Source organism: Corvus cornix, chromosome 4 (genome assembly GCF_000738735.6).
Source record: "Corvus cornix cornix isolate S_Up_H32 chromosome 4, ASM73873v5, whole genome shotgun sequence".
NCBI classification, from domain to species: Eukaryota; Metazoa; Chordata; class Aves; order Passeriformes; family Corvidae; genus Corvus; species Corvus cornix.
The window spans coordinates 47,308,090-47,335,710 of record NC_046334.1 but is presented as its reverse complement, the minus strand read 5'-3'; the positions used below and the strand labels follow the sequence as shown (position 1 = coordinate 47,335,710).

At 39.8% G+C, this 27,621-nt stretch overlaps 1 protein-coding gene across 3 annotated transcripts in view; it reads left to right on the top strand.

Moving 5' to 3' along the window:
* Positions 1–27,621, top strand: part of ATP10D (ATPase phospholipid transporting 10D (putative)) — a 45,865-nt gene that overhangs the window by 16,163 nt on the left and 2,081 nt on the right. For 2 of the 3 annotated variants that reach the window (XM_010401713.4, XM_039551287.1), the window contains exons 7-23: positions 303–434; positions 1,248–1,375; positions 1,520–1,772; positions 5,136–5,371; positions 6,013–6,201; positions 8,160–8,775; positions 8,941–9,047; positions 9,920–10,046; positions 11,183–11,367; positions 13,295–13,604; positions 14,191–14,267; positions 14,800–14,925; positions 15,324–15,524; positions 19,004–19,084; positions 19,332–19,436; positions 21,072–21,259; positions 23,887–27,535. In XM_010401713.4, coding sequence (XP_010400015.4) covers positions 303–434; positions 1,248–1,375; positions 1,520–1,772; positions 5,136–5,371; positions 6,013–6,201; positions 8,160–8,775; positions 8,941–9,047; positions 9,920–10,046; positions 11,183–11,367; positions 13,295–13,604; positions 14,191–14,267; positions 14,800–14,925; positions 15,324–15,524; positions 19,004–19,084; positions 19,332–19,436; positions 21,072–21,259; positions 23,887–24,244 — 3,419 coding nt within the window. In that variant the 3' untranslated portion in view covers positions 24,245–27,535. Of the gene's footprint in view, positions 1–302; positions 435–1,247; positions 1,376–1,519; positions 1,773–5,135; positions 5,372–6,012; positions 6,202–8,159; positions 8,776–8,940; positions 9,048–9,919; positions 10,047–11,182; positions 11,368–13,294; positions 13,605–14,190; positions 14,268–14,799; positions 14,926–15,323; positions 15,525–19,003; positions 19,085–19,331; positions 19,437–21,071; positions 21,260–23,886; positions 27,536–27,621 lie in introns of those variants that run through there. The other variant, XR_005601802.1, reaches the window with a different exon arrangement.

The following is a 27,621-nucleotide window of genomic DNA, read 5'->3' as shown; positions in this document are numbered from 1 at the left end:
AAATATTAGAAATAATATAGAAGAGTCAAGAATTATGTTGTTTCTATAGGAAAGAATATTAGTGACAGTTAATGTAAGTTAATAAAAGTTAATGTATGCATGGCAGATTTTGATGTAACTTGTTCAGTTTTCTTTAGGACAGAATACATGTATTGTAGGAGAATCTAATTTCCTCATATTTATAATGGCTGTTCAAATATTACTTAATAGAAATATTCTGTTTCCCAAAGCTGTAGAAATATAAAGCACTTGTCAGTTCTGATACCTGTTATTTAAGAATTTAACCTCTTTTTTGGTTGCAGGTCATGAAACCAAAGCCATGCTGAATAACAGCGGCCCTCATTACAAGCGCAGTAAATTGGAAAGGAAAGTGAACACTGATATTCTTTGGTGTGTTCTGCTTCTACTTTTGATGTGTTTAACTGGTGCAATAGGTAGGTGAGAATCGCTCAAATTCCTGCTATTTTCCTCTCTCAGCCTACAATGGGAAGTATTTTATTTTGGAGCTAATTCATTTTGTCAATCTTTATCCACGTGTAATTCCCTGAAAGTTGGGAGTGCTGTAAGGTTGTAGTTGTCATGTTTGATCTGGGGTGCGGTTAAAAAGTGTGTTCCTGATGCAAGTTTTGCATCTGGAGCCTGTTTCTTCATTTGATTTCTCTTTTTTCTCACTATCTGTTCTGCAAAATTCCTACTTTCTCTTAGGATTTTTCAGGTAACATGAGATGCATGTGCACATCGAGGTAAGAGACCTAGTGTGACTAGAGTTGTACCAACTTGATTATTTTAGGGGTTGATTAAGTGATTAGCTCGAGTAAATCTAAACAGACTAACTTTTCCAACATCATAAAGGTGTTTAAAATATGTTTAATAAAACTTCTTCAGACTACACTTAAAAATGATGACAAGATGATGTGTTTGCAGGTAGACTAAAACCTGGAGAGGCAAGGATAACACAATTAATTGCCAGAGGGTTTGTTTTTTTTGGAGGGAAAAAACTGTTTATGAAGTGTAGTTAATATTTCTTTATTTCTGAGATATGCTGTATGGATGCTGTTGATAGAATGCATGTAAGGTGTTTATTCATGTGTGTATTGACACTTGGGACTCCTGTTGGGAAAAAGCCCCAAGAGATAAAATTGTAGTTTAAAAGCTTAGAAAGAACTGCAGACTATAACAACTAACACAATAACCCTGAGCTGTGATACATTTTACATAAAACTGACTGACTTTATCTTGTTTTCAAGGTCATGCAATTTGGTTAAGTAGGTATTCGGAAATACCGTTTTTTAACATCCCCAAGCCAGATGGGAAATCGAGTCATCCAGTGTTAGCAGGCTTCTATATGTTCTGGACGATGATAATTTTATTACAGGTAACTGGTCTGCTTTGAACATGGGTCACATTCTGATCTCATTTGTACCCTTGAAGTAACTCTTCGGCTTCAGTAGAGCTACTTCATGTTTGTAACTGGCCAAAGACTTCAGTTTTATTTAATCCCTGTGTTTTATTTTGGTAGGTCTTGATCCCAGTTTCTCTCTATGTTTCGATTGAAATTGTCAAATTGGGACAAATTTATTTAATACAGAATGACATTGATTTTTACCATGAGAAAACAGACTCAACTATTCAGTGTCGAGCACTAAATATTGCTGAAGACCTTGGCCAGATTCAGTACATTTTCTCGGACAAGACTGGAACCCTCACTGAAAATAAGATGGTTTTTCGGAGGTGCAGCATTGCAGGACAGGAGTATTGCCATGAGGAAAATGGTAAGACACAAACCTTTGTTCACCTGGATCATTTTTCCAACATATTTGATACCATGAACTAAATATTCTTTACTCATTGTGGGAGAAGTCATGCCTACTCTGTTTTGTTTCTCTCTGTGGAATATTCAGAACCCAGAACACTGAAAAATTGCCCATCTACTCTTTCCTCTATTTTTTTTTTCTCCAACTAGAGTGCCAATGCTTACCTAGCATTCTAAGGTTTAAACATCCTGTTGACTGTCCTAGCAGTGTACCACCTTTATGTAGTATATGTTAAGACTCCACTTCAACATACTTTTGCTCTTGAGACTATAGTAACCCAAATTAAATACATGCTTAACAGTATTAATACATTACTTAACAGTAATTTTAAGGTACAAGTAATCAGATGTGTGTCCATGTGTGTGTTAATACTGCAAGGGTAAGTACCTTCATCGAAAATGACTGTTGTAGTCTTACGTAGATCTTACACAGCTGTTCATTATTAGCCAAAAAGTCAACAAGCAGTGTTAATGAATAGTTACTGTGTTACTGTCTAAAAGTGTAGGATCTTTCAGTATATAATTCATGAGAGCCAGCTTGAAGTCTTTGGGAGACAGGAGAAGATACAGCTTCAGACACAAGAGAAAATTGGGCAGAGTGACATGAATGATTTAATTAGCTATTTTATTAATTATGTAAAACCACAAAGTATTTATTACAGTTACCATGTGTATGTACTAGTGCCTGCAGACATTTGTTCTTTTGCTGGTGAGCAATGCAAATATTCCATGAGATCAAAGGTGATGGGTGGGGGCATGTGAGGCACAGATGTGTAGTAAACCTTCCATGGTTTTGATGGGTTTGCTGCCAGATAGAATTGCTGACAACTGCAAGCAAAAGGCACACCCTGCTGGCTACAGCAATGAATCAGTTCGGCCCTTCTTTTGTTGTGTCACAGGACCAGATTTTACAGACAAATTTTACAGCAATTTCTGCACATGTTTTGGAAGTGTTATGGTGCGGGTTTCCAGATGCTTCTTTGGATTTGCATAATTGTACTGGGAAGGATGACAACAGCAAAGTGAGAAAAAAAGTTTATAAGTTTTGAACTAGGTGAATGAACAACTTAAATAAAAAGCAGATTATATTTTCAGAGCATTTCCTAAAGCAAAGAAAACTTTCCGAAAAGAAACCAAAGAGTAGTGTGAGTGATGCAGCTGCGGCTGATTCAGGTCTCAGTGTGCCAGGGAAAGTATGTCTACACATGCTTCTGCTAGTAGTTCACATAAAGTTATCTTCCAAAATTATTAGTGTGTTAATTATGTACATAATTACTTCCTCCTGTGCCCTGTCTTTTCCCTGGAGAGTAAACATGTGTTTCTTCCTACCAAATTAGTTTGAAAAACTTCAGAGGTCCTGGTTTTTAGCCCTGGTTTATATTTGTTCAGATGCACAGACATGCTACATAGGGTAAGAGTTGCAGTGCAACACAGTACAGTCTTTTACATAGAAGCTGCCTAATCTGAACATATATTTCTGTGTTTATATCTTTATTGCCCAGGGTAAAGGGATGCCTGTGATTCAGTATAATCCTCCATAGATGCTCCCATGCAGTGTTCTGTCTAAAGTAATGTGTGCCTCTTGAACCATGGCAGTAGAGTAGTGTGGTGTTGTAAGAGGTGCCCCATGTTACTTCAGACAGAGCATGCGGCTTCTCAGCAGCCTGGAAGCAGAGCAGAATGGACATGTGTTGTCCAAACCTGCCTCTACAAACACATACTAAGTCACTGGTGCTGCTTTCCAGTAAAAGGTATCAATGCCTCATGGGATTTTGTAGTTGGTAGTTGTGGAGAGCCACAATCTGTTATGTTCCCACTTACCTGTTTTTTAAAGGAGCTATGTTGCTAATATCATGTTGATATCAGGAAGATGGCCTGCCAAGGAAGGTGTAAGCTCTGGTCTCTCTGTTTCCTTGGACTCATCAAAATGGCAGGATGGGGGACAGAAAGAGAAGACAGCAGAAAATACGGGACTCAGTAGTGACATAATAAACATATTTCCCTCTCATTTAGAGTGACAGAGCTGGGGTCTGACCTGTGGATAGGTTTTCTGTTCGCATAAAACAGAATGATATCCCTCTTTTCACTTCTTTCCTGTACAGTAGGTACCACCTGAAATAAGAAAGAAGTAGGGAATTAATGGTGTTGCTGGACGTGTCTGTATATTAACATTGGTTTTTTGCTAGGATGCCAGTGTTTGTATTCACACTTTAATGAAATAAATAGGCAATGCACAGCTCTCAGAACAGTTTTTCCATGCTGTCTGTGGATTTTAGGCACTGAAGTGCTAGGGTATGCTCATGGAATGCCGTTTTCACAGTGAGAAGTAAAACTTGAAAGCTGAATAGTGTACATAGTTCCAGTTCTTTCCAGATTAAGATTTCAACTTCTGGCATATGGTCAAACACTCTCAGAACTCCAGTGCAAACACTTGAATATGTTCTTAATCAAGACCATGGTAGCATAGGGGTGTTTCCATTTGCTACAGAGGTTCTTTACACCACTGATTTTTGGGTAGGAACAGAACTACGTTTATATCTGTGGTGCAGAGGTGTTACACATGTCCAGACAAAGTTTTATTATTGAAACCCGCTTTTCAATTAAAAACTCACAAAATGTGTATCTGTTTGTGAGAGGGTGTCCAATACCAAAACAATAAACACAGTTTGAATGAGTTCCTGCTAGCAGCTGTATTTGTTAATCCCCTGACATACAATTCTGATCCATCATAACATAACTAGGCTAGAAAACACATCAAGAAGTCTGGTCCCATTTTTCTCACCAGAAGCAGAATTGTTGCTATTATTCTTTATGAAATTTTTTGTTTCATTTCTTCAGGACCTCCAGTAAAGTCCAATTCACTGCTTTCTCAGGCATTCCGTTCTAATATGTCACATCGTCTCTGACAAGTTTTTGTTGATACCTAGCCTGAGTCCATCTTGCCATAATATGGGGCCATTGTGTCTTCTGATAGCCATAGTATGCACAGAAAACAGGCTATTTCCTATCTCTATGCGATTTCCCTTCACTTGAACATGCATTTGACTCCCATCAATGTGCCCTTCTGGAGGCTGTGTAACTCCAGCTTATATTACTGTATCCATGTGACTCATGTTATCTAGAGCTCTGATCATTCTTGCTCCCTCTTCTGGATTCAGTCCAGTAGAATGCTGCTCAAACAAGAAGACAGTGTGGTGGCTTGTTACAGGTTTAATAAATGGTGGATTATTCTTAACTATATAACAAATTCCTTACTTTAGGCAGTGTTTTGGACATGTTTCTTTTTGCTCATGGAAAAATAATTTTGTTTCTCTCTCCTTAGCAAAGAGGTTGGAATCCTATCAAGAGATGGATTCAGATGATGAGGATTCAGCTGAATGTCAGTGTGGCTCTTCAACCTGTACATCAAAATGTCAGGGGCACAACTGCAGAGCTGTGTGTGAACCTTTGAACAGAAAGTCTTTGAATCAGTTGTCTGGTAGTTACTCTGCAGTCAAAAGGCAAGATGAAGCAGGTGGCATTCCCCACTCAGGACACATGGCTTTCAGCAGTCCCATTGTGAGTAGAAGCTGTTGGATTTGATGCTAAATTTCTGAAGTGACTCATGAGGATATCTCTTTTTACCCTCATTTGATCAGATTGCTTGTCATTTTAAGAAATCCTTTCTCTCTTCCACCAAAATCAGAGGTCTCATGATGGCTTGGTTGCATCCCATTTGCAATTGACATTGGAGATGCCTGTTGTTTCATGTAGTGTATACTTCGGCTCTTGCTGCTCTGCATCCATGATCACTTCAAATGAAATGACCAACTTCATCTTACTAACAGTTTGTTCTTTGTTTTAAGAGGTTTCTAGCATCTTCTTTTGGTTTTAATAGGAAGTATCTAGATGGTCAATATTTATTTGAAGTTATGAGAGGAAAAAACTCTGCTTCTGTACCTGAAGGTGTCTAAATATCTGTTGAAGTGTCTGTGAACTAAGCCTTTAGGTGTTTACCTGTTTGGGCAGGAAGTTTGCCATTTTCAATGGACTAACACAAGGCAGTGAAGATTCCAGAGTGTTCCTCAGTTTCCTGGTATAACCAACTCAGCACAGGAGGGAAGTTGTATGAGCTTCTACACTTCGGTCATCTGTAAATGATTTAACCTCCAGAGACTAAGTTTATAACCTGATGGACAGTTTTGTTCATTTCATAATAGGAAACAGATGTTGTACCAGACACACAGCTGCTGGAGAAGTTCAGTCAAATTTCTTTTCATTCCTGTCATCAATCAGAAGAAGCTAGCAGCAAGTTATCTTTGGAGACAATGTATATCACTGACTTCTTTCTTGCTCTGGCAATCTGTAATACCGTTGTAGTTTCAGGTCCCAATCAGCCACGTCAGAAGGTAAGATCTTGCTTTTGGCTATTTGGCCATATTTGCAAATAACCAATCTCCTTGTGGTTCAATTACAGAAAGAAAAATACAGTTAACTGACATTTTAAAAACTATCCTTTTCACCTCTGCTGGTTTGTCCTATTAGAAAGAAGGGAATTACTGTAAAACATGGAGTGCAATGAGTTAATGAATAAAATAATGCTGATAAATTGGCTTCAATATTTTTGTTTCTCTGACCATTTGTAACTTCTACAAGAGAAATTTTGAGATCAAATTGCAGTTGTAATTTTTTTCCATATTCTAGTTATGGGGGTTTTTTTAGATATGGGTATAACTTCCTATAAGAATACATTAACACTCAGGTTACCTTTACACATAGGTTATTGTTGGCTGAAAAATAAGAATAATCGCTGAAGATTCCCAGAATATTGAAACTGAGAATGCTCTTGCATGTTCCCTGACTATTCAAATAGGATTCGGCAAAAGTATGGAAGATAAAGTCTTACGTGTGTATTAATCTGAAGAAAAATTGCTTTGCAGTATGACATAAAGTTGTCTCACCATGAATTAACAGTGCATTTTCTAGGCTGCCCTGGTTTAGTAGCTGTTTTCAGTGCACAACTAACTTTTTAAAAAAATACTACTTTTTTTTCAAATCCTTTGGTTTTTTCAGTGTAGGATTTTCATAACCCCATTTCTTGCCAGTTTTGACTGTGTTCCAGGATTATTCCCAAGTTCAGCTTTGATTTCTTTCCCTCATTACCTGTGATTTCCATTTGTTGACTTTTTTTTGGAAAAAAAAATGGTGGCATGTGCAGAACTAGATTTTGGTGTCTGTCTAGGTAGTAAACCTACAACCATAGCTGGAGACATTCACAAAACATATCCTGTGGGGTATGAAGTACCGCCTATGTATAAATAAGCCTGGTATTTTAGTGTGCTTCCAAGCATTCCCAGAAAGTGTAGTAGGCAGCCTAGAGGTCCATATGTGGATGAGGCAGATGAGGTCATAGTCAATAGTTACCTATTCATTAAATGTGATGGAGAAAAATATACAGGTGAGAGTCTTGGTTTTTTGAGAATAATATTTGTGAATAACTTGCCAGCAGGGTACTTCTACCCTCCAGGTCACTAGGAATGAGGTTTCTGAGTTCATGATTAGGGAATGACAGGAAAGAACACAAGGCAACAGATTTCAGTGTTGCCATAGGAAGAGGCAATGAAAGGATGTTCCTAGTCTCTGTTTCCATGATGTTGAATGGAGACACATTGCAGCTTTCTGGAACTGTGGAAGAACTGAACCAGAGTTTGTCCCTACTTTTTGCTTTTCAGTGGCAAAAGAGAACATGCTTCCTGGTAACTCATTCTTAGCTCCTCGCCAGCAGTGAGAAAGGAATGTCAGCCTTGTATGCCTTACTTTTTAAGCTGTTACCTCCCTAGCTGTTTGGAGTAACAGGAAGCCAATTATTTTATAACTTTGATCACAGGGGAACTGTCTTTTAATTTAAAACACTAAAAACTATTGACCAGGTACTGTATGTTTAGCAGTTCTTGTAGCTAGTTAGTGTGAGGGGATTGGTTTATTCTTCACAAGGATTTTGCTAATTCAGAACAAGGATTAAAGTGTTTAGTTCAATTTGCCACAACTTCTAAAAGTTACAATGTCATACTAACTCTGTTCATTACTGAAAGTTCTGAAAAGAAGTATTGCATGGAGTTATGTATCAAACTTGGAACACATCCCATTTTCAGACCTGAAGTACTTTTACAGCTTATAGAGTCTGTTTACTGTACTTATATGATTACATGTTTACTTAAGCTGGCCATCTTTAATGCAAGCAGTCAAACCCATGGTAAATTCTAAAATACTACTTTCATTACAAAACATACCTACTTTGTATCCTTCCTTAATATAATAAAATAGGAACAATTTAACATCAATACTTTCTCTAACTATTCTGTTCCAGATGAGACTCTCTTCGCTGGGTAGGATGCCTATTAAATCACTTGAGGAAATCAGGCAAATGTTCCAGAGGTTTTCAGTCTGGAGACTAAGTTCTTCCCCACTTCCAAGTGTAAAGGAGTCATCATCTGAAAGCCCCAATAGTTTTGTGAGAAAACTGTCTATTTTCAGAATGAAACTGGCTTCACCTACTTTGGATGGAGTTGCTCAAAGGGTTTCTGAACCTCGCAATACTGACAGCCCAGAAAATTCTCAAGTGCCTCAAGAACTACATCTAGTGAATGTAGCTGCTGGTGGTGAACCCAACAGTGCTGTGTCCTCTATTGAATTATCTCCCTTACCAAAACTATGTTATGAAGCTGAGAGTCCAGATGAAGCTGCCTTGGTTCATGCTGCTAGGGCTTATAAATGTGTTTTACAGTCTAGGACTCCAGATCAAGTAACTGTGGACTTTGCAGGTCTGGGGTCTTTAACGTTTCAGCTTTTGCATATCCTGCCTTTTGATTCACTGCGGAAAAGGATGTCAGTGGTGGTTCGGCATCCAGTCTCCAGCAAAGTGGTGGTGTACACGAAAGGTGCAGACTCAGTCATGATGGATTTGTTGAGAACTGCATCTAAAGGTATCGAAAGAGCTTGTAATTCTTTGCTTGCCCTTGTCATTCTTTAACAATAAAAAGTTTTAAGATTTTGCTATTTTAAGAATTTATATAGACCTTCAAAATTTTCCACTGAATTTAGCCTAAACATGCATGTTTGATTTGCTTTCTCTTCTTTTTGTGTGATAGTACATACTAATAATTCTGAGATTGAAGAGAAGATTAAAGAGAGAACTCAGCAGCACTTGGATGACTATGCCAGAAAAGGACTGCGCACTCTGTGTATTGCTAAGAAGGTATTCCTTTTAATACGTATTTTGAAGCATATTTGCAGTCTGTGACCAGCCTCAGTGGCATCACCAATGGAGCAAACATTATGTCTTCTAAACAGATTCTTCTATTGCCACATTTTGTTTATCCTGATGTTCTTTTAGGAGGAATTTGTAAGAAAACCCAGATCAATTCCTGACATCTGTTAGATTGTCATTGTTGTCAGTTTAGGATGCCGAGCATCTTAACATCCTAATTCTAAAATAGGGATTGTCAAATAGCCAGATTTTTCTTTAGGAGTCATAAGCAGGTCTCCTTGCGTGAATCTTACCCTGGGTGGAATTCCAGACACAGAAAACAAATTAAGTCACACCTGTTTTATTTGGTTTCACATACAGTTTGCAGTGTTACGAGCTGTGGATGCACAAGTGAAGTGATGTTTTGAGATTCTGTTTTAAATTCAAAGCTGCTCAGAAGTAAAATTCCATAGGGATTGATATGAGCAAAGAGCTGTGTAGCTGGACAGCCATCGAGCTGTACCCAGCTGTGCAGTGGTTCCACAGCAGTGTCAGTGCTGCAGGTGAGGAGCAGTAGGGAGAGTGCACTGTGCCCACTGCCCTGCCTGCCTTCTGTCTAAATCTGTCAAGCAGCCCCAGCAACCTGCAGGGTGCCAATGAGTAGCCTGGCAAAGTAATCTAACACTTTGACCATTGTACTAAATTCATGGACATCCTGGAGCGGGTAAGTAATGCACTGCCAGGGGCTGCACTTCTGGGTTCAGGATGTGGATGTGGATCTGGGTTCAGGATGTTCAGCAGAAGTAACTGTGAGGACACTTCTGGTGCACTGTTGAAAAGCCAGTATAGATACATGCTGTATGTTTTCTCTCTCTGTGTAGGTGATGAGTGATGCAGAATATGCAGAGTGGTTAAATCATCGTTTTTTAGCAGAAACCAGCATTGACAATAGGGAGGACCTGCTGCTTGAATCTGCCATGAGGCTTGAGACCGAACTAACTTTGCTTGGTAGGTAGAAGATACTGTAACTCCCAGGAAACTGCCTGTGATGTTCATAATTGGAATTTGCTTGCAGAGAGCTGTGCTAATCTCAATATGTATAACACATAGCTTTGTACAGACTTAGAATTTATTGATTTATTGTCATTCCTGAATTTTCATAAATCTCACTGCTAAGTTTGTACTAGTTGTAAAGCACACTGAAGACAGATGGTGCTCTTCTGTTGTTTGTAAAAATCTGCTAGTTTGGTTTTTTTTTTATTGTTATTATTGGGTATTTTTCTGTCTTCACTAGAGTTTTTAAATGTCATTATCACAAGCACATGAAATGATAGTAACAAGTCTGAGGCCTGCCTGTGCAAATATTCAGAGATACCCTATTTCTGGGCATGTTTTCCATCACTGTTGCATTCATGGCACAGCCAGTGTACTTGTGCTGTGTTCTCCTGCAATAACGTGGAGATAAGAAGTTAGGTATGCTTCTGAAGGAGCTATTCCTCTGAAGGTAATTCAGCTGTGCAGAAATGAAACAAAAAATGTTTGGTGTAGGTGTGTGAAAGGTAAACTGCAGGCAGGCTGGGATAATCACTTTAGAGAACTGCCCAGCGGATAACATTTGGAAAACGAAGTGCAAAGATCTAGCTATGGTGGTAAAGGCAGCTCATGCTAGAAGCTAAAGAGAGACAGATCCAATTGTGTAGAAGGGTGCTACTTCCTTCATTTTGTGTCATATCTGCTTAGTGCAAATGCCATAAACCTTGGTACTAAAGGAATTCTGAGATTACTGGCTTCAGTTTCTGGAGAGAAGCCAGAGCAGTGCTGCAAACTGATGCTGTTTTAAGGATATACAGGTACCCTTTGCCGCTAAAGCCAACAGAGACAAGTCAAGCTGCTTTGGAGACCTGCTGTCCTGCAGGCTGGTGTGGCAATAAGCAATATGGCTTGGCCCTAACATTAAATGGAAGTGAAAATCAGGAGGTTAAATGGCTTCATACTACCAAGGTGACTGCTTTCCAAGCATGCCATGGTGGCATGTCTGTTTTGGGATGTGGGTACAGATAGAAAACCAACTCGTCCTGTCACTCTTGGAGCATTTTGTTTTTGGAAATACAGCAGCACTAATCCCTCTGCTTGTCTAAATTAAGGTGCCACTGGCATTGAAGATCGCCTGCAGGAGGGTGTTCCAGACACAATACAAGCATTACGGAAAGCTGGAATAAAAATATGGATGTTGACAGGTGACAAGAGAGAGACAGCTGTCAACATTGCCTATGCTTGTAAACTGCTGGAACCGGAGGACAAAATCTTCGCTCTTAAATCACGGAGTAGGGTGAGTAGAAAAGTAGATTTTCTTCTTTGCTGAAAAATTCAGTAAGGCTATTCCACAGGACAATACAGAAAAGCAAATGTTGTTTGGTTGGGAAGCCAAAGAACATTTATGTATTTTCCTTCCTTGGGGGTAAAATATGAAATCCTTTCTATGTAAGTAAAGTCTGTTTCTTTATATTCAGTCCCTACATTATGATTAATTATTTTAATTGAACAGACTTCTTAATTTCTCTCTGTGTAAGTTAAGGAGTTGACAGGGCTTCAGGTTGGGCCAGGGAAGGTTTAGATTGGATATTAGGAAAAGTTTCTTCACCAAAAGTGTTGTCAATTATTGGAACAGGCTTCCCAGGGAAGTGATTGAGTCACCATCCCTGGATGTGTTCAAAAGATATGTAGATGTGCTGCTGAGGAACATGGTTTGGTGGCAGACTTGGCAGTGTTAGGTTTATGGTTGGACTGGAGGATCTTAAAAGTCTTTTTCAACCCAAGCAATTGTATGATTCTGGGATTTCCAACAGCTGTGAGTTACAGCATGTAATTAATGTATGAATTATTGTCATGCAAATTCTATTGAATTAAGCTTTAGGTTGCTTTTTGTAATATATTCCTTCAGCCCTCATTGTCTTGTATAAATATACAAGGAATTGTCTCCTTGAAGTAGATTGCACACAATTTGAAAAAGTAACCTCTCAATAATTTTATTCTCCCCACAACCCAGTTGAGTCATGTGATAAAAAGTCATTAAAAATGCTGGTTTGGATGGCAAGTTTAATCCTACTTGATCTCTGTGTCCTGATGTGAATGCTTAAAACCAGCTGTTTTTCAATTGTTTTTTATCAATTTTGGATTGCTTAAGGGAGAAGTTACTGGTAAAGCCAATGTATGACATGTCTGTTCTCAGAGCAGACATGAAATCTGAGACTCTCTAAAGGATTAGATGATTGTTCTAAGACCTTTCATTTTTATTTTTTCTTCTGCTTAGATGTATCTTAAGAACATATTATACATTATCATTATCTTATACATTACCTTAACATATTATACATGTATCTTAAGAACATATAATACATTTCTTGTATTTGTATATGCCATAAAAGATAGTGTGGCAAGAAGTAACTGTGGGGAAAATAAAGTCAAAAAAGAAAGGATTTTTAGTCCAGTTGTGTTTGAGGAAAGCTTGGAGTTTGATTTGTGCCAACACTTTTCCTTTTATTCTGCTGGGAAATTAGTGTCTTGCTTGACAATGAGAACAAAGCCCCTTTTGCCCCTTTGTGCTCTTCCTCCCTCTAACTGGGCTTAGAAATAAAAACTAGGATTTGATACTGTTGCATTTCAAAGTAAAATGATGAGAAGATTTAAGAAGATGTATTTTCTTCTATGTTCCATGTGCTTTATATATATATATATATTTTTTATATATATATATATATATACATATATATATACCACGAATTTTTTGAGCATCTTATATTGATTCTGATAAGGTAAAACATTCCACAAGGCCAGTTCTTCCGTAATTCATTACAGCTCACCTGTAATGTGATATGAAGTGCACTTTTGGCTTTGCATGCCAGACAAAAGAAACATAGAGAGCAAAGGTTTTCTGTCAAAGCTGTATTTATATTACAGAATGCTTAATGGTTGCTTTTCCCACTAGTCTGTGAAGGTTTTCTGATTGCATAGGTTTTTCTCCCTTTTCCTAATGCAATACCCAAGCAAATCTGCTTAAGCAAAGTTTATCACAAACACTTTTTTTAACAACAGACTTCATCCTTTGTGATTTTAAAGGGGTATTCAGCCTCATGTCTGAGCCTGTCAAAATAAAAGGACAGCATTTGATGTTTTTTCCATAAATATTTAATGAATTGAAAGGGAAGCCAGAATACAAACAGTATTGCATAAGATGTCTTTCTCTTGTCTTTAATTAGGATGCCTGTGCCTTGGTAATGAGCAAAATTTTAGAGGAGATCCAGAAGAATGCTCCTGTCAAAAAAATAAACAGTGAGAAACTTGGAAATGTCTCTGCAAGTCCCTCCACCCAAGCTCAAGGTTTCAATGCAGGCCTGGTTATTGATGGAAGGAATTTAGAACATGTCCTTCATGACAGCCTACAGAATATTTTCTTGGAACTCACAGAAAAATGTCGGGCTGTAGTCTGTTGCCAAGCCACACCACTGCAGAAGAGTGTCCTGGTCAAACTGGTGCGAAGTAAGCTGAAGGCAATGACGTTAGCTGTAGGTGAGTCCTATGGTTATCCTCCTTTCTCTGAAAAGAAGTAGAAGCCAGTTTCTTCTCATGTGTATTTTGTTAAAGTCTGTCACAAAATTTATTGTATGAGCAAGATAATCCTTTGAATTGTAGTTGTCTCTGACATAAGATGATGTTTGTCTTCTGAAGTAGCAAATTTAGCCCATAAACTTGCGTCAATATAAAGCAATAAGAGCAACATCAGTCATACTGTGTTATATAACGTGCAAAGCAGCAAGTAAGAGCATTTTTCTTTCCATCACAAGCCCCCAAAGTAAGGAGGCAGAGGGGAGATGAGTGGCTGTGATTTAAAGCACCCATATTTTCTGGTGCAGCATGCCAGCTAAATTCTGACAGAAGGAACAGCTATTATCTATTTGGAGAACAATGCTCAGTGTGGTTGGGCCTTCCACTTATTAATCCTGTTTTCCTTAGGGTTTTCCACAGGCTCCAATGTTGGCCATAAAAATGTATTTCTCTGAATTCTCTGCTGTTTGATATTTGTCTTTTCCTGCCACCTCCATAGCAATGTGATAGACAGAAAAACTAGTTTTGATTTTTCCTCTTTCCTCTGTAGGTGATGGTGCCAATGATGTCAGTATGATCCAGGTGGCTGACACTGGTGTGGGAATAGCAGGCCAAGAAGGCATGCAGGTAGTGTATCCAAAGACAGCTGCAAATGACGTCAGGTTCCATTTTAAATCAGTTCAGAGTGTACTCTGGAGACCCCATAGCTCCACAGTCCATTCCCTTACATGGGCAAGACTTTGCAGCCTGAGTTCACACTCAGGCCTCAGCATTCCTCCAGGAGCAATCAGAAGCTGAATGCTGCAGCTCAAGCTCCAAACAACATAGTCTGCTGCCTGTCAGTTAGCTCCATATTACTCATGTCCTGCAGGGAAATGAGCAGCCTAAGTGTCAGTGTCAGTGATTTCTGTGCATTTGTGTGGTAGTAATGATGATAGCCCTATTCCTGCTTGTGCTGTGTTGGACTGAACTCTGGGTGTTAGTTGTAAAGTCTTGTATGGAAGAGGATATCTGAGTGAGGATAACCTGGCAAGCATTATGTATAAAAAATCATAAGGTAAGAATTTCCAGCAGTGGGTAAGTTGCTTGATTGGCGGTATTGGAAGCTTGTCTTTAATGGTTTGGTTATAGCATATCCTTTTCTTTGTGTGTGTTGCAGGCTGTGATGGCAAGTGACTTTGCAATATCTCAGTTTAGACACCTCAGGAAGCTGCTGCTTGTCCATGGTCACTGGTGTTATACCAGACTTACTAACATGGTGCTTTACTATTTCTACAAGAATGTGGTATGTAGCTGTCCCATTCCAGGGAAATCAGAGTATATGTATTTTTGAGCACTGAAGGGTTTAGTGTAGCTTTATTTTCTTTTTTATCTTCCTATTGTGAATGGTTTCAAAAAGCATGCGTCAAACAATTCAGTTTCCCACGTGCCTGCAGAGACCAGAGCAAATGGACTATTTGTTGGACTAAATTTCCCACTCAAAGCCATTGTTTGATTTGGTTAAACAGTGGGTGACAGGCATTACTAATATGGTGACAGCATGACTATTTAAGCAAGTCGTGTCTGATTTTGAAATGTTTCCACAGATTACTTTAACCATACCTAAGACCTACTGGCTTTTCTCTTGTTTTTAAAGCCTTTGTCAATGGCTAAAATTTCATCATGTCATCTTTGGCTTTTCAGGCCTATGTGAACCTCCTGTTTTGGTACCAGTTTTTCTGCGGGTTTTCAGGCACTTCAATGACTGACTACTGGATCTTGATTCTTTTCAACCTCCTTTTTACATCAGTGCCACCCATCATTTATGGTGTCTTGGACAAAGATGTGTCTGCAGAGATACTCATGGAATTCCCACAGCTGTACAAAATGAGCCAGAAATCTCTGGTAGGTTACAAAGTGCTTTGTCTGAAGCACATTGAAATGGTCAGCATTTGAGCCATTTCTTTCTTTCTTTCTTTCATGTTTCACCTCAGACAAACATTGTTTTAAATTGCTTTCTCTATTAGAAAAGTGTCTAGGCCTGTGCAGTATGTGCACAAATAACAACCTGTTTTTCAAAAGATTTTGTAGGCTCTTTTCAGTCATAGATCCAATCTTATCAGACATTTGGATGATAAAAGAAATTAAGGACTTCAGGTAAAGCAGTGTACTAGACATTGTTACCAGCATGTTTTATTTCATTCATTGTGTCAGCTGTCAACATGCTTGCTCAAACTGGGGTTTGTTTGAGCAAGGTAAGGGCACTCTATATAATCTATGCTTTTCCTTTGTCATATAAGGGTCTCAACTGCCAAAGAACCAGAGCAGATTAATTTCAAATAATCCTCAAAGAAGTTCTGTCGCTCAGGGTACTTTTCACCTTACAAGTATGTTCTGAAATTTGCCTTCCCACCTGAAAACGCTGTATATCATACCTGGTCTGTCAGTAAATTCTATCCAAACATTCAGCACAGAAAACTGCAGGGAGTAGGAGAGTAGGTTCTAAATCAAAATTATATAAACCAATGGGGGTTTTCCTGGTTTCTGCTTTGCTTAGCATGAATTCTAGCATAATTTTAACTTCATACTTTTAAAAATTTAATAATGAAAATAATATTTTTATTACAACAATTGAAGGCAGTGACATACTGAGCCTGAGACAGAATAGATACTAATAGTCTGGAAACATTGACTATATGAGTCACCTAAAACTCAACATTTTCTGTATGATCAGATCCTTACAATATCAGACGGGACCTTAGAAGGCATTTCTTTACTGAAAGGATGGTCATACACTGCAACAGACTTCTTAGAGGTGAGGTCAATGCCCCAAGTCTGTCAGTGTTAAGGAGGCATTTGGACAATGCCCTTAATAACATGCTTGAACTTTTGGTCAGACCTGAAGTGGTCAGGCAGACCAGATAATCTCTTCCAACTGAAATATTTTATTCTGTTCTATTCTACTCTAGTCTAACAAACACTACTGAAAAAAAAGAGCTGCAACATGTTGTGTACTAGTGTTGTCTGATTTATTATAACCTGGCAGAAGTTTAGGTCTGGTCTAGAAGGGAAAGAAGGTTATACAGTGAATGGACAATTTGTTTTGTGTCTTGGTTTGAAAGACAGGTGTCTGCTAAGGAAGGCAGAAGCCTTCCTTGGAATGGCAGATGCAACCCCCTTCCCTCCGAGTTATTATAATTTTGAAATCAAGGGGGCTTTTGGGCAAAGATGTGGGAAATAGGAATAACTTATAATTTACTATTATATATCTATAATGTGTATAACCAGTCAAACAAGCAACAATAACTACGGCAGTAGCAGCAAACAATCACAAACCCAGTCCCAGCCTTCTCGGCTGTCGGGCCCTTTCCCCTCGGGTGCAGTTTTGCTCACAGCCGGCAGGGGCGCTGGCGGCTCCCGGTGAGCAGGGCAGGTGCGATGGTTCCTCCGCGGCTGCAGGGGGCGCTCCGGAGCGAGCTCGGGGAGCACGCGGCACTGGCGGCCTGGGATCCCGGGAAGGGATGGAACAAAGGCTTCACAAACCCCTGGGCAGCCGATCCCGGTGTCTGGCTGGACCCTTGGGAACAGCAGGCTGGAACAGCAGGTTGGAATGGCAGGGACGAGCACAAATCCCGGGTGGCAGACGAGATGTATCCAAACGGAGAACCCCCCCGGGAGGTCTGGGCAGGCAGGATGAGCACGGCTACAACTTAGCGAAGGCTCGAAGCAGAGGCGGGGGCAGGGCGGCCGCAGCCCAGCCTCCAGCGGGGTGGGGAAGGCGGGCTTGGGATCCCGGGGCTGCTCCGGCAGAAAGAAAAACGGCCGAAGAAACAAGCAGCCTCCCTCTCTCCCCCCGAACGCCGGAGACCGACTGACCGCACACCCAGGTGAAACAAAATGAGCAGCCAGGTCTTTTGTTCTTCTTAAGCACCTGGCCATTTGTTTCCCTAGCAACAGTATGGGGGAAAAATTCCTTTAACAGAAAAAAACTAGGAGAACTCTTAAAACCCCATCATTTTGCTTGTTTGTGGACTTCTACATTTCTTTTTATATACCCTTATGTATTTTATGTTGCTTGGTTTTCAGTATTTTTGAAAAACAAAGTGCTCTTTTGGTACCATTTTGAACCTCCACAGATTGGCTTGAGCAGGTCTGTGCTTTGTCAGTCATAGAGAATTTTGATTAAGTAAATGTTGCAAGGCCTCTTGGTTTGTTTTGATCTTCAGGATATGTAAAATACAGTGATCTGAGCTGAGATCAAGGTTTTGAAGCAACATAATCAGAATTACTGCATTACATAATATATTTTTTTTTCTTTCTCTTTTTATTCCCTTATCTTCTGTTAGTGTTTTTCTCTTTGGTCCATCCCATCATTCCTTGCTCTGTTACTGGAGTTGTTATCATTTGCTTTCTTGCATGGAAGCACAGGGAAATAATTGCTTGGAATTAAATACAGTATAGAAGAAAGAAATGCTTTGAAAGTTGCAATAAGATGCAATATCACAATACTGCACCGTGACATCACAAGTGTACAGCTTTGTGTACACTGTAAAAAGTAGTGGAACAGTAAATGGGATTCATCTTCAGTAGTTCAAAGCACTTTCTTGAAAGGGCTGAATGGCTCTTTGGAAAAACCCATCTCTTCAATCGTAGGGAACATCCTGGATGAGTGGACTTCTCACCTATGTGTCTCAGTTTAGTGCCTGAAGGAATGGGATATACTGAGCCAGAGCATAGGCAACTATGTTTTTGTAGGTGGTTGATCTGTCATAGCAGTTTGCTGCTACTGAGGGAGGAAGGCTTATTCTCTTCTCCCTTCTTTTCTTCCTGTTCCCTTTTCATCCATAAACAGTCTTCCTTGTGCCGGCTCAGTTATCCCAGGAGCTGATTTAACTCACTAAAACAGCAAGGTGTTATTCCAGCAGAAAAGTGAGGTGACTTCTCACATCTAATGAGTTAAGTTAGGTCACAGAGGAGTCCCATCTGCCCAGAGGAGTCAAACAGCACACATAACAAAAAGGGATGGAGATAGAAGAAAGTGGGACTTGGCATTCAGTGATGGTAAGCTGCAGGGTACTGCCCTGTCCACCAGCCCCCTCCCTTCCTTAGGATTCAGTTAGCTAAGGCTCTGGTACATCCATTCTGACAGGAACAGCAAGATCAGAGTTCCCAGAGCTGGCTGCTGATTTAAATACTAACAGTTAGTTATATGTGTGGAAGGAAATCTTTGTTCTAATAACTGTAACACAAAAGATGCCTTTTTCACTTGCAAACTAACTGGAAGTACTTCCACAGATAATCTTTCCCCAGATCCAAATTAATGCTAATTAAGGATGCAGCAATTTGTTCAATTTGTTTCAATGCCGTTATGTTTTTTTTTACAGGCTTACTTGCCTTCAACTTTCTGGATAACCTTGCTGGATGCTTTTTACCAAAGTCTCGTTTGCTTTTTTGTGCCTTACTTCGTAAGTGCTGGCTACAAAATACATTTATACGTTTTGACATACTTAAAAGCTAAGCAAATTAGAGAATAGAATGAAGTATTTGATTTTTACTTCCTTGTATATGAATGTATACTAAGAAGATCGTTATTGGAACAGAGCTGAACTCTGTGTGTGTGCAAATATGTATGGTATTGAAATTATTCATGCCACTTTGTATTAGAGCTAAACGTAAAGAATATTTGACGCTGACCACTCTCTTCCTTTGCAGACTTACTGTGGCTCAGACATAGACATCTTTTCTTTTGGAAACCCCATAAACACAGCAGCACTTTTCATAATGCTGTTTCACCTTCTCATTGAGTGCAAGTCTGTGGTGAGTACTTTGTTTCCCAAAGACTATATTTCTAACAGAGTATGTGCATACAGTTTTCAGTAAAATTAAATGGAAGAAAGGTCTTCATATACCAAAAAGAATAAGAATAAAAGGGTCAAACCCTAAATACTGTATTTATGTGACCATGTGAGCTCTCCTAACACACCTGTCATTGGAACCAATAGAAATATGACTAAAATTAACAAAATTTAGCCTGAGAATTATTTGTATATAGTGAAAGGATCCTGCTGTATTGAGGTGGGGTGGTTTGGGGGATGTTGGTTCAGTTCTGCAAATGATAAGATCCACCAGTGATCTGCTGAAACTTCCTTAGTTTGCAAAGTTTGCATCTCAAAGACAACAGTGCAAATTGTTGATTTTTGAATGCCTGGAATTGATGATCTGTTCTGTGGCCAGGATAAACAATTCAGAGGTGTATTTTGATGCCAGAACTGGAAAACCGATGTGCTACAGAAACATTATTTCAGTTTTTAAGTCTGCACAAGCTAAAGCATCTGCATTAGCTTGGATCAATTTAGGACCCTTACAAGGGTAATACTTGGGGTTTTAGCTTAATTTTAAAGGAGATACAATAATGTTTACTGTTGGGGTCCCTCCCCTGCCGTGTAGCCCTGGGAGAGGGGCCCTGAGGGCACAGACACGGGGTTTCCCTGCCCCTGCTCAGCCTCGTTCCCATTGGTTGGTTTGTGTTCCCTGTGCGGGCAGAAGGACCCTTGGTCCCGTGACTGGAACAGTTCCTGGGCAGAGCTCCGGCCATGCGGCTGGAGAAATAAACATCTCTGAAACAGCTAGCAAGAATCTGTCTGTCCGTATATATTTCCTTTCCACGGGACTCCTGGTTTGATATATGCGTGTTGCAGGATCCCCACTGCAACAGTTTACAGTAGAAGGGCACTTATTAATGGGTTTTGTTTTTTCTTTGACTTTTTAAAAATACTTATTAGCATTGTTTTATAATGGATGAAATGTCAAGTTGTGATTCAGTCTTTCATTGTTCTTTTGAGAGTATGACAGCCATAATTAAAATGTCTTTATTGAGAGTTTGTATAGCATGAGTATATTCACACTCTGAATAGAGAACTTTACTTAAATGTGTTTTGTTTGGCAATTTTTAATGTTGGCAAGCCATTAGACCAGTGATAGTGTTGTTTTCTTAGCAGCTGTTATTTATCTATCTTAGTAGCCATTTAGATGTAAAATTGCAGAAAGCTCCAGTTTAGAAAGGTAACCAACCTTATATATCTCAAGCAAGATATATAAGGGTGGTGTCATGTGAAGACCTCACCTCCATTTGCTTGAGAAAGCTTTCTGTGCTGCCAGTGGATGAGGTGGTAATCTGAGGCAAATGTCTTTCACAAAAGAAGGAAAAGCTGTGAATTTATAAGAACTAAAACAATTAAATGTCTGGAATACCTATGTACTGTAGAAAGAAGGCTCCATTCTTTCTGGACTGTTTTGTATGAAATTAGGAGTATTATCTGAACAGTTGTAGCCTCTCTTATATTCAACAGCTGCCCTTGGAGGAAAAGTGTGCATGTTCGTGCACATACAGATGTAACAGGTCTTTCTGTTTTCACAGCTTAAGTCTTACTTCTTTCCCTTTCTGAATTGCAGACATGGATACATACAGTAGTTATAATTGGCAGCATCCTGTTTTACTTTATGTTCACTCTGGCTTTTGGAGCAACCTGCAAAACCCACAGCCTACGATCAGATTTTTACTGGATCATGGAAAAGCACATGACAGACCCAGTATTTTACTTAGTTTGTCTCCTGACTACTTGCATTGCTCTGCTACCCAGGTGTGTTTCTGTTTTATAATTGTAGATTGCTGCTGTTACCTAAATTAGTTTTCTGTGAGTCAGTGATGTTATGAATCTCTGGCTGGAGGTCTTTCCCCCTATCATCCCCCAATAAAAATGAAAATTTCATGATTCTACCAGACCAAGCTATGTGAGGACAACATTTTAGTGCCATTTAGTTCTCCAGGTAAATTTCAGTAATAAAAAATTTCTTTTGTGATTTATATATTAAATATTGTCTTTGGAGGGTAAAGAAACAGTAATTTTTGTAACCACAGAGTTCATAATTTATATACAAATCAGTTAAATTAGTGACCAAAGTTGGACATATACTAAATATAGACAAAGAAATACTGTGCTTAGTCTGTGTTTATTTGTGAAACAATTTTCTGTTTGAAATCTATGTCATGAATATATACAAGAGTTTTCAGAATGTACAGCGTTCTTTGTGGGTGGAAACATGCTGACTAGATTCACAAGGGGTCTTGATATTTTTTTGTCTCACTGAAGATGTTCAAGTTCAATAATTCATTTACTCTGGAAGGGCAGTAGCGTTGGATGGAGGTGGCAGAGTCCAGCATGCTGAGCAGGAAGACACCTGAGTGAGCCAACAGAGCAAAACAAACCATGTGAAAACCAGTGGTTTTCATCAAACCCTCTGTTTAGCTTTCTTCAGTAGACACAGCTATCTTCATTTCACTGGCTGAGCATGAACTCAAGTCTGCAGCCTACTAGTGAAGTGCTTCCAGTGCTAATTATTCATTCTTCTGTGTGTTCTGCTAATTATTCATTCTTCTGTTTCTAAATTTTGCCAAATTTAGAAATATATCCTCTGAGAGAAGGCAGGTCACCACCCCTCCCCCACCAGGTTCGGGGAAATTAAATTTTCCTCAAAGGAAAGTGAAAGGGAGAAAAACTATTTATTTAACAAACACACGGGGAAAGGAAAATAATGCTAGATAATAAAATCTTTCGCTGTGGAGGAAAAACGTGGGAAACTGTTAGAGTCCTCCCTTTGGTCTCCTCAGAGCTGGGGCTTGGCCCAGGGCCAGGCCCTCTGCGCTCAGTGGAAAGTCCTCCTGATGTGTTCTAATATTGAGCAGTCCAGTGGAAAAGGGAGAAAATCCGAAATTCCAGGGAAGGGAAAAAAAAAATTCAACTCTCAGTCTCTCTCCGGAGAAAAGGAAGCTGAACAACTGGCCAAAAACTGACTCGGGAAACAGCAAGCCGGGTGCTTCCTCCCTCCCCTGTCGCAGCTGGGCAAAAGTTGCTGTCTCTGTGTGACCTTGAACAAGCTGCAAACTGCTTTGAAAAAGTTTTGCTCAGTTTTTCCTTCCCCCTCTCAGACTCAATTTAGAGGCATAGAAAGGCACAAAGTTAATTTCTGGGCATAGGGCAGCAATACGGGATACACATCATAAAGTCACCCCAAGACATTGTGTTATGTCTCTTTCTTTCCCTCTTATATCATTTCAGAAAGAATGAGACTTGAAATTGAGTTGCAGAGACAGATACTGAGAAGAGTTGAGGAGAAAAAGTGCTGTTTCCTGCTCGCCTGACATAATTTTATATCATTAGACACAATCTGAGCACACTTTCTGATCAAGTGCTGTAGTACAGGCTGCATAAGTTACCAGTCCCACCAGCAGGAAAGCTGGCAGAGCCATGGCTGTAGATGCTCGCAATGGCCACCAAGAATTAAGTCCCCTTTGAACATTTCTGATCTGTGTCTTAAGCATGTCACCAAGAGTTTTGCTGCACTCACTGGTGATCATGACTGATCTGATCTTTCCGTGAGGTGCAAGAAACACGTGGGCTCTTCCCTTTCCATCCCTGCTCTCAGCTTGGTTCAGGTGGTGACAGTAGAGCCTTTTCTTTCACACACAGTAAATCTCCCTTACATGACAAATTAATAGATAAAGGCTGTTCTGGGACCTTTTGGTAGGGCTGTAGAGAGCCAAGGTAGGATAAAGGTTTCAGCTTGGTGACTACTTCTGATGTGGGGCTGTTCAATTTCGAAGAAGACAGTGGTTTTCATAGTGAATTAAAGTATTTAGAAATTCCTATAGAATACATTCCTTTAGAATATGTACTCTCCTTGTGTCAACACCTCAGAAGATTTATAGCCGTTGTGGCTAATTGCAACTTTTCTACTTAAGTTATTTGAAGCAGAAGTGCCTATTATGGGACTAGTGCTGTCACACGTACGTTTTTTTCCATGCTTATTTCTGATATGATCCTTTTTATGGTGCTGAAAAGCCCCCACTCAGAGGCATTGTGAAGCCAGGGGGTCCTGTGCAGCTTCTAGCGTGAGGGAGTGAGACTGGGGCTTTCACTGGAGGTTTTGAGAAGTTCTCTTACAGAGGGACAGACGTTGGATGCCCTGTTGACTGAAAATTCACTGCAAAAATCTATGATAAAATCCAACCTAAGTTGCCAGTTAAGTCAGTTCTAATACCACAGGTAATCATGGAATGGTCTGGGTTGGAAGAGACCTTAAAGATCATCTAGTCCTGGAACTAGGCTGCAGCTTCAGGGTTACTTGAATGGTGTTTGGTTTCCTTTAGTCACTGGAAACAGTTTTGAGTTTTCTTTTAAACCTATTTGTAACTGTGTTTATTTTGTAGATATTTGATAAGAGTTCTCCAAGGAACATTGTTTCCATCTCCAATGCTGAGAGCCAAGTACCTTGTCAGACTGGCCTCCAAGCAGAAGAAAGCAATTACAAGATGGAAAGATGAGTGCAATGTGAATGATGGAGTGCAGCTCCAACCTACTTCTCTGCCTTCCAGCTCAGCTGCAGGTGCTGTATCAGACGAAGAAAGCACTGAGAGTGTTTTGTCAGCATCTAAAACACCTTTTCAGACCTGTTCAAGAGATGGGTTAGTAAAGAACACCTCCTTCTTACCAGACATTCAGGATGAGTCTGGGAGTACAAGTGGCTTGAACTCGCAAGAAAAGACAGAGTTTATCAAAGTAAACTAATACAGTTACATTTGGTGGTAATAGTTCATGTGCCAAAGTCTCTATGTGCGCTTCTGAAAAGGGCAGCAGTGCTGTATCTCTAGCACACAAAGCAGTTTAGAGTTCTTTTTGTGTGAAGATGCTTTACTGTATGTTACAAAGTTGGAATGCTAACTGGTTAAACACAAGTGTAATAACTGCTGATTTATGCCATGCTGTGGTTTTGTTTTCTTCAGCCAAGGTAGATGATTAACACATTTCCTTCAAAGCTTTTTTGTTTCTAAAACTTTCCAATAATTTATTAAGATGTTCAAGGTCTAAATGTCTGGATTGTTTTTTATATTTCTTCACACAGTAAACTTTGATTACTGCTTATTTCTTGTATGCAACATTGCATAACACCTTGTGGTGTTATGAACAGGACATTGCATGAATGTGGATTTGCAGAATCCAGTTCAGGTAAGTCAGCCTGCTCCCTTACACTGCTGCCCTAGAATCCTAGTGTGCCCTGGGATTCACCACTTGCTGAAGTATGAACAGGGCTGGGATGTAGTGTTACTGGTTGGCTTGTTTCAAGACTTTTTATTACATGTTGTAGTGTGTGTAGACAGTACTTTGTATAACCACTGTGGTCCAGTTTGTTCACCAGGCTATTGCATGGTCCATCTCACTGATGGACAAACACCATTTTAACCATTAGGAGAGAAGCCCAAATGAGACACATGTAACATGTCTCCCTCACCTTCCTCTCCACAAAAAGAGCAAGTCCTAGTGTAACCTTTTGTTTTCCATGACAGTTCATCCTCCTGTTGTATCACTCCATTTTGACTCCATGTGCCATTTCATGTTATCTGCCACCAAATGGACTTCTTTCCCACCTCACCCAATTCAGATGTTGGCTGGCTGGCTTTTCTCTAAACTTCCTCATGCCTGTACTGCAAAATTGTCTGCCAGCAGCAGTGAGGAGCTCCAGCCTGTCTTCAGGTCTTCTCTTACAAACAGCAGCTTCTAGCTGATAATATCACTCTTCTTCACTCTCGGGTGTTTTTACATTCCTCTAGACTTTTATAATGATCAGCTTAAGTGTCTCTAAAGGCTGCTCAAAAGAACGCATAGTGCATTGCATGTCTCACATTTGAGTGCTGTTGCTCATCTGTCTCCTAGATGAGTTCTGCCCTCTGCCAGTTTCCCACTGCTTGCAAACTGTACAAAAAGTGGCTGAGGTGCATGTGGCAACTTCTAGATTCCAGACTCTCTAAAACATTGCCCCCTTTTTACTTCCCAGAAAGTTACATGGAAAATTTAGAGAGGAACTTAGGAAATCTGTTTGTATTCACTAGCACCTGTTGAAATAAACAGTTCCTCAAACTATAGCTGCTAATGAGTTATTAGTACTGAGCCCATTTTTTGGTTCTGTTACTTTCTAAAAGTTTCTGCTTTCAAATTGCCAAGATTTGTGTGTTTCTTTTTAGCACCATGTTTGGGTCTGCTTTTTAATTGAACCATGAGCTTTCCACATCAGTGACCAACATTACATATTCCACATCTTTTAAGATCTCTGGAAGAATTTAAACAAACTCTTGTGAGGTCTGGACAGCTGCTGCTACACAGGGCAGATACTGAGGGCTTGCTGAGTTCATTCAAATGCTGGTCACCACATGTTACCAAATGTTTAAAACAGCTCTGTGTTCAAAAGGTAGGATGTAACTAGGGCTGGCTCTATCCCCAGTGTTAGTGAGGAAAAAAAGAGAAAATATACTTTTTGTTTAGCCTGTAGAAGGAAAGTAGTGGAAGGAGAAAGTGATGACAGCCATTTCTGAATTTTCTGATTTTTTTTTAAATTCAGTTCAACATATGACAAAATGTTTTTGGTAAGTTCTAACATAAAGTTAGTGGGGATATTTGAAGTGATGGCAGACATTCAAATTCTAAGAGATCATGTCAAGCATGTTCGTTTGAGTTACATTTTCAGATGTTTGTCTGTAACATCCTTCTTGCTGTGGGGGGCACCTTGCCATGAGTGGACTCCAGGTTTTCCCAAATGAAACATCTCAGCTTTCTCAACAAGAAAGGGGAGCTGCAAGGTGTCCAAGAAGATGGAAAACATGTTGTGCAGGGAGACAAGCTGGTACCAGGGCAGAATCATACAGGAAGAGAGTTACTGGAATGCAGTGAAAACATCTGCTCTGCTCCATAGCCCCAAGGCAGGCTCAGCTCTACCCTTGTCGTTCCTAGTGGATGTTGTCCTGCTATAAAGAGCTACAGAGCAACAGGAAGTGCTTTCCTGCCCTCAAAGTCAAATACTGTTTCTGTTTTTATTGTCTGACCCGAGTGTTTCTTCTGCACTTCAAATCTACGGCCTCTCTGCACTTGTGGCCACCGAGAGGAGATTGGTCCATGTTTTACAAGTCTGTAACTCTATGACTGAAGTATGTTGAACTTCCATGGGGGAGCTCCAGCACTTCCAGTGACCTGAGGGAGTGCAGGGCTCAGCTCTGTCCCCTCCTGTCTCTGTGAAAAAGAGTTTGGGGACAACACCAGCCTGTGACCTGCCCTCTTGTTGCCTCTGCTGCAGAAGCAGAACCTACCAGCAGAGTCGACAGGTAAGTGATCATTTAGCATCACAAGTTTGCATTTTTTTCATAAAAAAAGCTGTAAGTATTCAGAGTAAGATCTTCCAAAACCTTCTGACTAAACCATGGCATCAAAATAACTGCATGAAGAAACGTGAGTGGGAGTCATCTGTTAGACCGAGATCAGCTGCATGATGCCTCTGGGACATTTAAATTGCTATTATGTGACTCTTTACAAGCCTGGTCACTCCATTACACAAAACTGAGTGCGGTGAGGCTTTCAGGCCTCATCTCTGCTGAGATTTTAAGTGCTTTTGTACCACTTGAAGTGGTGCAAAATAACACTTTTGTCTGTGTGTGTGTGTATTGCATACTGGTGCTGCATATTGCTTAAAATTGTCCTCTGTAGGCTCTGTTTTATTAGAGGACTTCAACAAGCGGTCTGGGTGATAAATAATCTAAATTATCTGTTGGATAATACTTGCTTTGAGGGTTGTTTTGTTTTTTTGTGGATTGTTAGTTTTTTTTGGTGTGGTGGTTTTGGGTTTGGGGGGTTTTTTGTGGTGGACAAACCGCAGAAATACCTGAAGGCGTTTACTGTGATTACTTATGATCTTTTACTGAAGGGGAGATGAGGGTAGTGAGTCTTTAATAAAAGCTTCAGAATGTTAATTGGCCATAACTAAAGTAGTGGCAAATGAAGGGTGGAAATAAATTGCTTTCCCTGTGTTTCTCAATAGTTCAATGTTCCCTTTATTATTTTTTTTAGCCTGAAAATGTCACAATCACCTGCTTGCTTCTACACTCCTGCACTTAGGCACAGCA